Genomic DNA, 14,251 nt, shown 5'->3' with positions numbered 1-14,251 from the left:
CCTCCAAGGAAGAATATCCTTTCTGTGCCCCCCGTGTGTTCTCGTTGTCCTATTTCAATGGACTGTTGCATTTTTGAAATACATCGGGTAGCATCAACACGACTGTCTGCCGGCATTGAACGCTTGGCTTATTTGATTAAGGTGCATTGAAGGCGTGCGATGCATATAATTGCATAAATTGCTTTTGATGTGCGCACCTTGCTCATAGCCCTGGCTTTACTGAAAGGGGTGAAGCGGCTAAAGAGCCCACTAGAAGCCGTGAGCGTTCAAGGCGCCATCATCAGGTAGCTCAGATATTGCTCCACACATCCAGGAAGGCTTTAGAAACTGAAATCCGGTACGAAGGAACGTGTCACTCCTCCGTGTACCTTTTCATGAAATATGGCAGCGCGTCGAAAAAGGTGAATGACCAACGTCTCGGAGTCGTGGCTGCTTCAGGCTAAGGATTAGCCAGATATCTGAACTGAAAAATTTACACATGACAAAAGTTTCTCGTGTATGGATAAGTGTAAGCACGTAAAGTGTCGGGGGAAAATTCCTGCAGCAAAACCGACTACTGTCAAATTGTAACTAGCGGAAGCACCAAGGGCTTACGTCGTTTGAACCGTCTTCAATGCGAAACGTTTAAAACAGTCGCCACAGTGCAATTGTGGCGCCCGCAATGTTTCTCCTGTACGTATGTATACCTATACCCTGCAGCCATGGAGCAACGCTAGGCTTTTCGCCTGCCCGCATCAAGGATGTATGAGAAATGATATAATTTTCGTTTAATTAAAACCGTAATAACAGTTTTGACTGCATTCTCGGAGATAGGTAGGGAGTAGCATTAAAATATATACGAGGTAGCGAGGAAAAGGAGGAGAAGGGGTGGCGGGAATTGAGGAGAGGAGAAAAAGCCGGGAACCGAGAATAGAAGGCGAGCCTTGGTCGGTGAAAAGGTAGCCTGATGGCCCGTAGCGGTGACAAAGAAAGGCGAAAGGAAGACGGAAATCCTGAGCGGACCTCTAATCATTTTTGGAATCTTTGGGAAAAGTCTTCAAGGATTACTGCGGTGCTTGACTCCGTGATGACCTCGGAATTTCAACGATCACTGGTAATTCATTGAATTGAACATTCTCCGACAGGCAACCATTGCCGCATCGTCTCGCTGACGAGCAAACATTATACCGGAGATAACGACGAGTCTAGCAAATTTGTGCCAAGGAAGCCTGTCTACCAGTCTGGAGATGACGTTTCGTGAGCTTAAGGAATTACCCAGAGATGCGCGATGCAGATAACGCAGTGTGTTGTGACACACGATGTTTGTAAGTACTTGTGTATAGTCCATTCTGCATCAAGTACTACGAATACTGCAAACGCTTTGTCAATCTTCTTTTAGCCCGAGTTCATTTCGTTCCTATGATAAAATACCCAAATTCTTGATTCGTGACACATCGCACAGAAATGGTGTTATCGATCATTTTTCAGTAGTAATGACATTTTTCCAAGGGTATTTTCAATCCTATATTGATTCTGATCACAATTTCTTGCTGCACGTTAGTCTTGCGAAGAATAAGTCAAGGTCTGAAGACTCGTGGTAAAGCGTCGTCAAATATGAAAGATTGAGTTATCGCTCACGACGCCTCGCGTTACGTCGACCAGAAATGACATTGTAAATTGATTCGAAGCGACAGTAAAATACTGCAAGGAAAAAGGAGAGTGAAATTTTGATATCAACTTCTGATACAACAGGTATAAATATTACAACAAATTGAAAGAGTCAGAATGATAAACTAGCGGAGTCAAAGTACGAATGAATTTTATACCCCAAATAAATTTTTGGCGTTACTCGATGAGGAAGACGATGCAACTCATCAACGTTGCACACTTCACCGCTCCAACATCTAACATTTCACTCCAAAAATGTTTCTTTCACCAGCCCCAGGCCTTCGAGCCCTCTTAAAAAACCGCTAAACCGAAAGACGGAATTGCGGCTCGATCACACCTCGGACAATGGAAGTGAATGGAACATTTCTACCTTAAAAACCGGGCTGCACATTCGTTCGAGAGCTCTCGTAGCGCGCAGTAGCTGACCTATCGCAGTGGTAAAGTGCAAAGTCTAATAGAACGCCTGGGAATGGTACGGTTGAACTAGGAAAGGGCACAGAAGGGGGTGGGTCGAGGGCGAGGACGAGGACGAGGGCGGGTCAGCTCACGGATCGGTAGCGCAAAGAGGACCGGGAGGCAGGGGGTGGGAAAGCCTTTGGGCTTTGCTGCGAAGGGTGACCGCAGGATCTCCGCTGACTATCGACGTTGCTTACCCTCGACCAGCGGAGTGCAGAAGCTGGTAGCGGTATAGGGTAACGGGTGGGTAGGATAACACCGAAGATGTCAGCTCGGCACAATATTATCCTACCCGCCCGCCTCCTTCTCACGATCAGTCGGAATTCCCGTAGAGTCGGACGGGGCGTTTTAAATTATCGGCGAATACGTGGACCTCGAGATAATCTCCCGGCGTGAAATATGGGAGTCGGTACAGTGGCTGGTCATTTATTCGCTGTTGAACCTTCCCAATTCGTGTGTAATTCCGAAGAACAGCGCAGTCACGTGCGGTCGCTCTGCTAGCGATGAGAAATAAATAATCCGACTAAGACAAAGAGGGATTCGCGCCAAAGGTGTCGCGCCGACAAGAGTTTATAGGGCGTATTATCTCGCTTGCAGTTCAATAGGCGGGGGGAAGAGTATAAAAAAAAAGGAGCGCAGAGAAAAGGAAAGGTAAAAAAAGAAAATAACCGGAACAAAGGGACCACTGGGCAAAATAATACGGAAGCGAATGGACCGGAGAGTACAGTATATGCGAGCATCCGCCCCCCGTGGTTCTGTGTTAGTGCGGGCGACGTAAGCTCAGGAATGGAGCAGTGTGCGTGTCAGTGTAGACGCGTTTCTGGAAAATGAGATAGAGAAGGGGTGAAAAGGAGGACCGGGGAAAGCGGGATGGTTTGGAGGCCTACTAGGCTCTGAGGGCGAGAACAGTGGAAACAATAGAGGAAATAAAATAAAGCTTAGGAGAGAGAGAGAACTTTTATTTATAAGACAAAGAGGGAATTATGAGTCTTATGTATATTATACCTATATGTATACATATATATTATTATTATATATTATATATATATATATATACATTCTAGGCCAGAGAGAGAAAATAACCAGGGAATAAAACGTCAGATGCAGGAAATCGCTGCCGACTGGTTAACGATATTACGAATTACCGTTGACCAGCCACCGTTGCGATCCTTCCAATGCAAACAATGTCTGTCAGTCACTTATTTGGAAATGTGTGTGTCACAAAAGCTAGAGGATAATCGTTTACTTTTTAGTGTTCCATATCTCAAAAGGTAAAAATGGAACGCATGAAAATTTTTATTCAAAGTTGATTGAGGGTGGTTTTCTTATCCGTCCAATGCGATGTTAGGCTGTCTGATTTGAGAAATACCCTCCTTCAACGTTGTTTCAAAATCAATAGAACACTAGGAGAATGTATGTATAACGTATACAATGTTACACACGTGATGTGAAAAGAGGCGGTTAACTTTTATACAACCCACATTTATTTTTATTTATGTTTTGTTGTTATTTATGTGTATTTTTTCTCCCTTTTTCTCTTTTCGTCCCTATATGCCAGCTGCTCCTTACGTTGCTGAATCTGAAACTTCTTGCCACGTCTCGCGAACAATATACGGAATATTTTGTTACGCATAAATCTTGGAAGAGAAAAAGTGGCCGAGGGGAGTTTTCGTATATTTCGAAACCATAGAACACTTCCAATGACATCGAAGCGTTACTAAACGATAGCTGCGGCTGATATATTCTGAATTTGAAATTCACCTTGAGTAACTTTCACGAATTCTTCAACTGCAATTTGAACTGCATTGGCAAAAAATATAAACAGAAAATCTGGACTCATCCTTCGGCTCGATTCAATAAATATTACCGGATCGCTGTCGGAGATTTTTCTCCCTCTATTCCCTAGTTCTCAGGTCGCGCAGATGACCCAACAATTTTACGACATGCTATCAAAATACTGAGGTATACGTAAAACCTCTATCTCAGCCATATCGCGACGATAGTCGTTGTCGTTGAAGATAAGTGCTGATGGCACAAGGCTGCGGAGTTTTGGACTGACCATCGATCCCTGGTCAGTCGCCGCTGGATTGCGCAGGCCGTTGACTCTCTTCAGTCTTGTGCCGACGCAGACCAACATCAGCGGTGTTATTACTACACGCAACGGTCATTACCGGTCTTTCTTCGTCAACCCGACCAAACGCCACGAGCAGATTTAAAAAAAAAAAGTTGGAATTACAAATTAATGCTTTTTGGCCGTGTGAAATGCTGGTGAATTCATTTTTATTACTGCACTAAAAAAAAGCCCCCTCTATTGGTTTTGTATGCTCAACAGCATGTAATTTACACCAAGGGTGTTGACCGAGAAATGCAAAGCTTGCGCGCAGCGCCTCTTTTATGCTTACCAAGGAGCCGGTTTCTCAGCGGTATAATTTTTGATAGTTTTCGTAAAACGAGTTTTCATTTACCCTCCTCATGAGCCTGTACCATCGACGGTATGTACACATTTTGTCATAAAATACTAGAGGAAAGACGTGAAAGTAATTGGATGTAACATCGCACATTTACTGCCATATTTTATAAGACATGTCGTGGCAAGAGATTGCAAATTGATGTCATAATTGAATAGAGAAGTCTGAGTTAACTAAAAATTTCGGTCCGACTGAAATTAGAGAGTCAACTTCAGATAAGTTGATATAATAATCTCACCTTCAGTTACTTCCGGATAGGATCCCCACAAAGAATCTGAAGTGATAGCCTTGCTGATACGGCTTTAACTTCAAGCACACAATGTTGGAGCCCCGGAAATCGTGACGAGGAAAATCGTCATTCATTATTAATCTTCGAACAGTATTGAACTGGCCCGACATATCAATTGCAGTTATGAAACTCTTCGATAGGTAATGAAAAAGTTGAAATGTCTATTTGATGATGAGGAAGCTGCTGATGAGGAGGATATTATCGTCGGTGAACCACAAGAGATTGGTTGAACCTAGAACAACTTGATGAAATGCGTACAAAGGAGCAGGCTTACGTTTGTTACAGAATCAACGAACTGCCTGAACATATACCCGTATTCACAAAAGGATCCAAGTTCCTACGTTAAAGCATATACAGAGTCATAATTGTATTTCCCGAGGATCTGTGAACGGGTGCTTGCGCCATTCGGTGGGAGTTCGCAGCTGGATTAGCAAAGCTCCCCAGGGCGCGAGGAGAAAATACCTCGTTCTAAATTCATTCTACCTTAAATTGACAGCGCGGATGAAGTAACCAAGTCGAAGGTCGCCGTTATCAAACTCTTCAGCCTCTGATCATGAAGGGCCTACTTAGAAACACTTCGAAGTACGATCCTGCGACGAACGTCTCAAGCACGGCTTAACTGCTTGCTCGAAATGTTTCACGAGTGCAGTCTATAAATATACGAAGGCCGGCTGAATTATCTATTGATTTTGAATAGCTGAAGAGTGGCTGGCTAGCCACCACCGACCACCGGATTAGGGACGCTAGGCAGGCTGTGGCCATGAGGCCACCCTGGTATTCTGGCTCGGCGATCCATGGGCTTTATCATCGTCCCCCCCTGGTCCCTACGCATCGTCTGCTACCCTTTCCGCCCCGCCATCATAGTGGCATGGTACACGTGTAATCAGCCGCTGATTAGCCAAACACGAGGACCAAGCTGTCCGCGTATTATTTCGAGTTAAGCCAAACAAAAATTTGGTCCTCGTATCGCGACGGTGGATACTAATGGGCACATCTGTCAACTGTCAGTGGTGATTATTGATTTTCACCCCACCTTCTCTCCTTGCACGGGACGTGTACTCAAACACCGATAAAACTATGGTTTCCATAGCTGGCCGTGGTGCTTACGATAAATGATATTTTCAGTGGAGCAAATTCATTTCTAATCAGTATAGAGAGGATTTTTTTCTGTTGAAACGGTGAAAAGTTACTGTGCACAAATCTCTTACCAGTCCTAACACCCGTAACCAGATTTCACTTAACATTAATACCAACTGCGAAGTGATGCATTAGGAAATAGTTCGTTGAAACTCTACGAGTCGCAAAAAACTACTTATCACGCTATCAAACCCACATTCGCGAATTCAAAACTGAAAATACAGCCACAATACCGAACACAAGATGATTTAGTATGGTTTCAAATGAAACAATGAACATAGAGACTCCTGCAGTTGGTTCCGTTTCACGAGTGTTTGACGGGTCTAAGTGAATATACCCGTACAAACGAGTTAAAAAACTTTTTGAAACAGTTCTTCTCTAACCTTTCCTATCCTCTCCCGCTTTACTGTCCTCACTCGACAAAGTGGTTCTAATTAGAAGACCATAAAGAGTCAGTCTCTGACAGTGTATGTATCCACTGGTAGAACCAGCGCGAAACTAGCAGCATCTAGCAACTAGCAGAGGCTGGCCGTAACAGTGGAAAGCCTTCCTCCGTGTTACCATGCGCAAAGTGTGAGGAAGTATGAGTATATGGAGTGCTGGGAAAGCACAACCGTTCCTTTCATGTTCACTGGGTCTGGGACGAGGGCAAGGGTGAAGTGGGGGGTGAAGGGGTTGAAAAAGTGAGGCGCAGGGCCTCACTTCCTAATTATTTCTACCTCGGCTTGCGAGTAATGGCTATATAACGGGATTCCATTGTTTAACTGTTAATTTTTGCGGCGTGTTGGCAATGAAAGTGGCTGCCGGAACACGCAAGCTCCAGCCAACTTTGAACCTCCAACTCGGAATGCAAGCTGCAATTATTTACCCACCATTTTTTCGGTCGTGTGACTGATACCTTCACCACGAAGCTTTATCTCTGCTTTTTCTCGACAACGGAAGATATTCTTGATAATCTGAGGTCATCAGCTACTGTATAACGACACACATAAATGAAGCAGCAAAAATCTGAAAACTGTAGAAACAGTTTTCAAAAAGATACAACACCCGCGGTTCGTCTTATCCCGAAAGATGGCTGTTTCTAAAAAATTCAGACGGTGCCTCGATAAGGTATTCATGGCCCGATTGATTTTTCACCCTCCTCTATCACGTTATTACTATATTCGTATATACGTGAACGAAAGATAGAAAGAAGTAGTGTGTAAATAGTTTATCTCAAGTACGTATCTCGCCGAAGGAGTTTTTTAAATTTTCAACAAATGAACCAGATAAGACATCGAGAATATAAAAAAAACTGTAAGTCTCAACTTAGGGTTAAAAGAAAACGTGACGTCTCTCACAGTCTGCGAATCAGCCAGAGAAGCGACCTTCGCAATTAGTTGAAATTTCAAGGAATTATTGATCGCATAGTCACTGGTATAAGCACAGCTTGTCCAGAGTTCTTGTACAGTAATTAACCACTCGGCACGATATATCGCAATGATCATAGTTCGATTTCTACATCTCATGAGACAAATAAATGTCGTATCCGATGGACGGAAGATATTAGATTACGCAATGAGATACCGTTCTACCGCAACTAACACGATACGTACATTTTATTTTGAATACGTGGTAACGATTAAAAGGCAAACTCCCGTTCATTCATTACGGGATTTTTGTACCCGGTAAAAGAACAGTGGATGAATAAACGAGTGGATAAACAATTTGACGCGTTCATAAATGGATAGAGTTGAATATAGCCCCGAGTTTCAAGCCAAGTGATGTATTGTAAAAGTTTAAAAAGCAAACGTGGTAGGAAAATACTTTCACGGTGCAGCGCACACAAATTGGCTACTTTATTCAATGCGTATATCGCGCGCACCTACGTAGCTTCGAAACCGCGGGCTGAGATTTGAACGTGGATTGAGCACTTGAATCGGGGGAGTTTCCTGCTTGATTTTAAAAACGTAATACCACCGTTGTGAGAAATGTCTCCAATAGACTAGAAAATATTAAGGTACATCGAAAGTACTGGCAACAAAGTTTTCTGCTTGAACTAGAGAAAAGATGTGCATCGAACTTCATGGCAGTTACCGCTAAAAAGAAATATATTTCCTGTACCTCTGCACGAAGTTTGAAAGAGCAATCTCCAATTCTAACTATACAAGCAAGGAAAAAAAAAAAGTTATAGCCTCAATTGCGCATTCCATATTTTTCAAACTTTTCTCTCGTTTCATAATTCACTGCGTGAAAACTGTTGTCATAACGTGAAAATGTCCATTAAACACGGTTGCTCCGTTTCTACGCATTGCGATCGAGACAATTAATCCCGACAAATCGCTGTATCGTCCTAATGTCTTTGAAAACCCGTTTCAAACGAGCGCATTCGTCTGCCGCCAATCAAATCCTGTTTCGGTAGCGCAGAGCCTTGCGTCACGACGCAAATCACGTTACGCGCGGAGTGCAGTGCAGCCTTGGCAACGGAAATTACGCAGAAACTCGGTACCTCATCACTCTTCACGTACTCCCGGGGCGCGTTAATTCCTGCACCGTAATCGTTACCTTTGACCGTGCGCGGAAAGGGCGCTCAAAACCTACCCCTACGAAAAATTTCTTACCCTCGACATTTTCAACCTTTAATTTAGACTTTTTGCCCTTTGCCCGTGTCCGAATTTTACTAATGATAGGCCAATGTTGGACGGTGTATAAATTACCCCGAAATACGACGATCCATTATCTTTGACCCTATCTTTCTCTCCTTTACGTATTCTCGGTGAACTCGATCGGCTCAGTCGATCGGAAAGAACGTAATTTCACCCGGAGATAAAACCGCGGAAACTGTCTATTTACGAATGAATGCGATCCTCTTACAGAGACCGTTTGAACGCTGAGTGGAAGTATTTTTGGAAAATTTCTGCAGTAGGTACAGGTACTTGCGGTAGTTGAAGCTCGCCCTCGGGCGGTCCGGAGATTAAAAAAGGCAGCGCAAGTGAAAAGGGTGGAAAGGGTAACGAGGCGGGATGCGAAGCGGGATGAGGGAAGGGATCGGGGTGGGGTAAAGCAAGCAATGGAATGGCGATTTGTCGCATATGTATGTACCGTCGAAACTTTCGACGATTTTATGATTTTTCTGTATGACTTATGACGTAGCGAGACAAAATGTTTAGAAATCCCGCAAGTCGGAAGAATAGGCCGTTGCAACGTAGAAGCGATGCCAAGATCTCTCGAGGAGCGGGCTTCTCCCTCTAATCCAACCCCGTTATCCGCATCTCTCGTTCTCTCAGCGACGTACCCTTCATCGTTCTCTTGGCTGCCGGCGTCCCTTCCCTTCCCCGTATCGCGTGCAGCTTCCCACTGTACTTCGCTTTCTCTTACTTCCTCAACCCCTCGCTTTGTTATGTTAATTGTTTCAAACTCGTGGCATCATCGCTACGTTTATTTTCCATTGTCATCACTTCCCAGCCTCTCCTCTTCCCTTTGTTGTATACGCATCTACGTATTCTGTAGATGTGCACAAGCACTCTCCTCGTGCTCGTTCTCTTCACGAATATCCGTACCGTTCCATCTGGGATGCAGTGGTTTCGTATCAAGTACAAAACTGGTATATGCATGATAAGTGGACCACGACTCGATGCCAAGCACAGGACTTCACGTATCCGTGTATATCTGCGCGTCCCTCTTCGACGCTTTTTATTTTTTGTCTACTTCCATGCTTCCAGCTCCGTGACTGTTGCTGTTTGAGTAACGCTTTTCCGCGAGCAGCTAGTCAGCAATTGAAGTATAAAATCTCAATACGCTTACCGGTGGACCATTGTTGGCCATGATCTACGTTTATGGGCGTGGCGATAGCAAATCGTTGCATACATTTCATCGCGCAATGTTTGAGATAGTGTCAACGGCAACGGAGCCAGCAGATCTTGGGCACTTGTTGGAAATACGCGACGCGTCAAAGAAAGATCTACTTCGTTAAAATTTCACCATTTCGAAAGTCTGTCAGAATCGTGGCTAAAGAATATTTGTTACATTACACGCATTATAAATTCGTAATGTTCAAGTTCGTCGAAAAGAAAAATCTTTCAACGTAACTCGTAAAAAGCATATGAAAGTTGATAGCAAAAGTCATATCTGTCATTCCACCGTAGACACATCGCTTTAATACGAGACGTGCGGTACTTTTCAGAGAAAGAAAAAAGAATAATTCAATTACGCAACGGTGGCCCAAAGAAGTTTTCCGACGACATGTAAGGGTTGCGTTAGCGGGACGATTGCTGGTACCGAAAACAAATAGGAACACGGTTAACCGTCGGCCACAAGCATCGGTGTCATGCCGCCTTTGGCATTAGTATTCTACTCGCATTTCCAACACGCTGTTGGTAAAGAGTCGCACTTGTTGGCGTCGGGGGACCTGGACAGTGGGAGGAAGAGGATGGCTTGGCTCGGACGCCACGACGGCAAACGAGAGTGTGCAGTGGCCGGTCCCCCGGAGAATTCCAGGACCGCAGTCCTAAATCAGGTTTTATTCCCCGGTGAGTCGAGCGGCCGCCTCCCCCGGTCCGACGGTCCGGAATCAGCGTGCGGCCGATATCGAACGGTACGATCTTCGCTATCCAACTTTTGGCATAAATTTCTTTCAAGCCAATTCAACCGTCCGCTAATCGTTTTGCCATACATAACCACGATGCGTATGCGCGTGATCGACCAGCTCGCAGGTCGTTGTAAGGACTGTAACGACTTATCAAGCTTCCGTTCCTTTTGTCTTCCGATTTTCCGCGGTAGGAATTATCACCGCAAGCTGGTCGATGAGGAGCTTAGGAAAGGTACAATGCCGAAAGAACAACGGTGCGACGCGTCAATCGAGGGTGAATGAAAGGATGGAAAGGACGAAAACTCGGGGATGGTCCTGGCACCGCCTGGCGTTGCGTCGGTGGGGCGGTCACTATACGTGCCGTGTCGGGCCGACAACGTGCTTGAGGATTCGGGTCAGGCTGCTCCCTGCTTCGATTACAAATACGGAGAAACACAACTCTTAGAAGGTCTGCCAAAAGCAAACCTCGAGTCACTCCGGAGAATGATCCTCCGGCACCCTCGTTCTGGCGCGGAGCGGCGATCCTCCTTCTCTCGGTCGAATGCCGCAGGACCTTAAGCGTTTCAATTCCCGTAAAAACTCGTCCCCTCTGGCAATCACGAAACTTCGACCTCGCCGAGCATTTAGATGGAACGACGTGAAACTACGTATACGTAAAGTTTCCTCGCGAGGCCCTCGTCTCGAACGACGTGTGCGTGACGATGGAAGATCTGCGCGCGGGCTGAAAACCAACCTGAATGAAATTGGTGGCAACGCTTCGGTGCAAAAAGCGGACGCCTGTGGGTACGCGCGGAAATCTACTAACAAACCAGAGTGTATACACGCACGTATAATATACGCAGTGCGATTTGTAAGTAAGCTTTAAAGTGTCGGAGGGAGGGAGGAGTGAGGGTGGCTCACGCAGCTCTCGGCGAACACTTTCACCTTGGCACTTGTAACCCACATATTTGAAAGTAACGTGGCAGCAAGGTACATGGTCGATCCGGGGAAACTCCGCACTCGCCGCGAACCGCAAATGAAAACGGAATTATTCAGGAGTGAAGATATTTGGAAGAAGTTTAGGCCGGTGTAAGTTTCGTATCCGTTCATCGCACCAGCCCAATTTAACCGTACCAAGCAACATCCTCTGGGACTCTAGCTATACCATCGACTGGCTCGAAATATAATTTGAGGCAGGCAGCGCCGAAGGTCGGGCATGGGATCGTTAATGGTCGATGGTAATGGTAAACGGTAGATGATGAAAGGTAGGGGCAAACCTGGCTGATAGAAGCAAAGTTCCGCGGCGCGCGGCCACGCACTCCCTGAGCGCTCCACGCTGCCTGAGTTAGTCCGCGTGTCTGCGGATCTTTCGAACCCTCGAAGAATTCCTTTGGAGCTCTATCGGTGGACGGACGCTAATCTCACTCTCACTTTCTGACGATATTATTGGGTCGTCGTCGAGACTCTACTATTCTCATATTTTTTTTGTTTCTTTACAGTTAGGCGTCTGTGTCGACGCTCGTATAATTTATAATCCTAATTACTTGGCACGCAGGTATCACGTTATTAATTACACGTAAGGTTACCACTTTATTTCAAAATTTCTTATTACCAAATTTAAACCAACTTTCGACAACCATCACCCGTCGTTTACAACTTCGAAGATAAGAAATTATTAACGTTTAACAACTCCTCGCTCACGTCGTACACCGTTATACTCGAATAATTATTTTCGTACAAAATTGAACCCGTCGAGATTTTTTTTAGAAGAAAAGTTTCGTACTGCTGCTATTTAATGCTAACTGTGTATACGGTGTTTGCTTTTCAATTTTGTTATTTTTTTAAGGCAACTACAACTTATACTTTTTACACACTAACAATTCCGCTGTCAACTTGATACCTGGCGTTAATCTCTCCATTGTGCGTCAACGAAACCGGTACAACTCAATCGGTATGCTTCTCGCAGTCTGAGCTTTCGCTTTTGCAGGTATTCAGCGTCGATCCTCCGAACAGAGATCAGAGAGGTACCGTGAGAAAAAATTGTCCTCGCTTCTTGGTGATATCGTCGCTCGGCCACTTATAACGATAACCTTGGTATCAAGGGTCGGTGCGAGTCCGAAACCGATTCAGGTCTGTCGACCGCGTGGCTTCTCACTGGTGAAGTTTCTCGTTCTCGCTAAAACACAATCACCCCCTACAGCTGCGGTTGATTATACTCGAATTTGATCCTCTCAATTCCTCCGTCAGTCTTGCTCACACGCCGATTGGCCGTTGATTGGGATAGTTATTTACCGGAAGGGCGAACTCCCCCAGGTTCGAAAAACACCCGAGAACGCCTAAGAACAACTGCAAGGTCGGACGACACGGAGATTGGTGAACACTGCGGTCGTTCTCCGCACACTGAGGATAGCTGACGTCACGAGCCCACCACGCGGCTGTTCGCGCCGGCGCTTATCGTCCTCACTTCGATACGCGCCCTCGGAACCAACGAACCGCTGAACCGTCGTCCGCGCGCGGTACCTACAGACCTAGGATAGTACTTACACTCCCGTATTCACGGTCTGCGTACAACACCTTGGATGAAGGGCCCTTTCCTCTTACCGGCACATGCCGAGTCCAGAAAATCCCTTTTATTCGCAGACACCCTTGTCCTTTTCTGCTGTTGAACCGGATCGGATGGACCCACGCTCTTCGAATCTCGGGGTGCAGTGTACGTATCAACGCGTGTCCTATCAAAATTGACCAAAATCAGACGACGACAGACTAAGTTTAGTAGTCGATACCGAAATTCAACATCAGATAGTGTTATACTGACGCCGAATTGCAGTTGTCGAAGTGAAAACCGCATTTATTTGACAGTGCGGGTATTCCAAAGTTGCGAATTTGTCAGCCGCGGCCTCCGTCTTCCTCGACTCGAGACTTCCATCGTCCCTTTCGGACCCCTCATCCCTCTCCCTTTGCCTTTTTCCCTCCCGTCGTTTCCCTGACGAAATTGAATTTCGTCCCGTCGAACAACGCGTCGTGTGGCGCATTTCGGCTCGTTTGGAATTATCGAGCCGAAGCAAGGTGAAGCGTGTTTTCCACGGTCAAATCTTCGCCCCCTCAGAGCCGGCTAATCTTCATCCCCGAGGCTTTTCTTGCGTCGAGAAATCCTCTTCGACCTCGGCTGCATTTCCTCCAGCTCCCCCCGATCGGAGGGATGGAATGTGCGGATGGGTGCGACGACCACGGCCTGAAATCGCGTGGTTGTAAACACGGGTAGGTGCATGCATGCCCCGGATAAGTGCGCGTACCCCGGGGTCCAGTGGTATGCGGGTTGATGCGGTGGATGACGAAAAGGGGAAGAAGAGAGGAAGCGGGGAGAGACCTCGCCGCCGTCAATCTCTCTCCGGTTGCTGGTGCCGGTGCTAGTGGCGTGGTAGGAGTCGGATGGAAATCAATAGCCCTGAATAATGAACCCCAAGGCAGCACCTCCCCCGCGTCTCCCCCTCGCCACTCTCCTCCACGGTCTGGAGCAGTCTCTCGTGCATCCTCTCATTCCCAAGCGAGAACGACTCCCCAGCCCCACCCCCACCCCCACCTCCGCCCCCGCAGCCGACGCCGCCACCCCCGCACCTTCACCTCCGCCCTTCGCGTCGGTGAAAGGAGGTGTTTGTGTCGTTCGCCCGGTCCTACTGCCGCTCTCAATCGCTAACTTGAAAATCGTGG

At 46.2% G+C, this 14,251-nt stretch overlaps 1 protein-coding gene across 6 annotated transcripts in view; it reads right to left on the bottom strand.

Annotated features, from left to right (window-relative positions):
* Positions 1-12,917, bottom strand: part of LOC107223939 (CUGBP Elav-like family member 4) — a 530,321-nt gene extending 517,404 nt beyond the window's left edge. For 5 of the 6 annotated variants that reach the window (XM_046733411.1, XM_046733414.1, XM_046733415.1 and 2 more), the window contains exon 1: positions 12,444-12,917. In XM_046733411.1, coding sequence (XP_046589367.1) covers positions 12,444-12,462 — 19 coding nt within the window. In that variant the 5' untranslated portion in view covers positions 12,463-12,917. Of the gene's footprint in view, positions 1-11,820 lie in introns of all 6 variants that reach the window. The other variant, XM_046733417.1, reaches the window with a different exon arrangement.
* Positions 12,918-14,251: the final 1,334 nt, after the last annotated feature.

The sequence above is a fragment of the Neodiprion lecontei genome, chromosome 3, assembly GCF_021901455.1.
Source record: "Neodiprion lecontei isolate iyNeoLeco1 chromosome 3, iyNeoLeco1.1, whole genome shotgun sequence".
Lineage (NCBI taxonomy): Eukaryota > Metazoa > Arthropoda > Insecta > Hymenoptera > Diprionidae > Neodiprion > Neodiprion lecontei.
The sequence above is the reverse complement of the archived record's forward strand: the minus strand, read 5'-3'. Positions and strand labels throughout refer to the sequence as shown.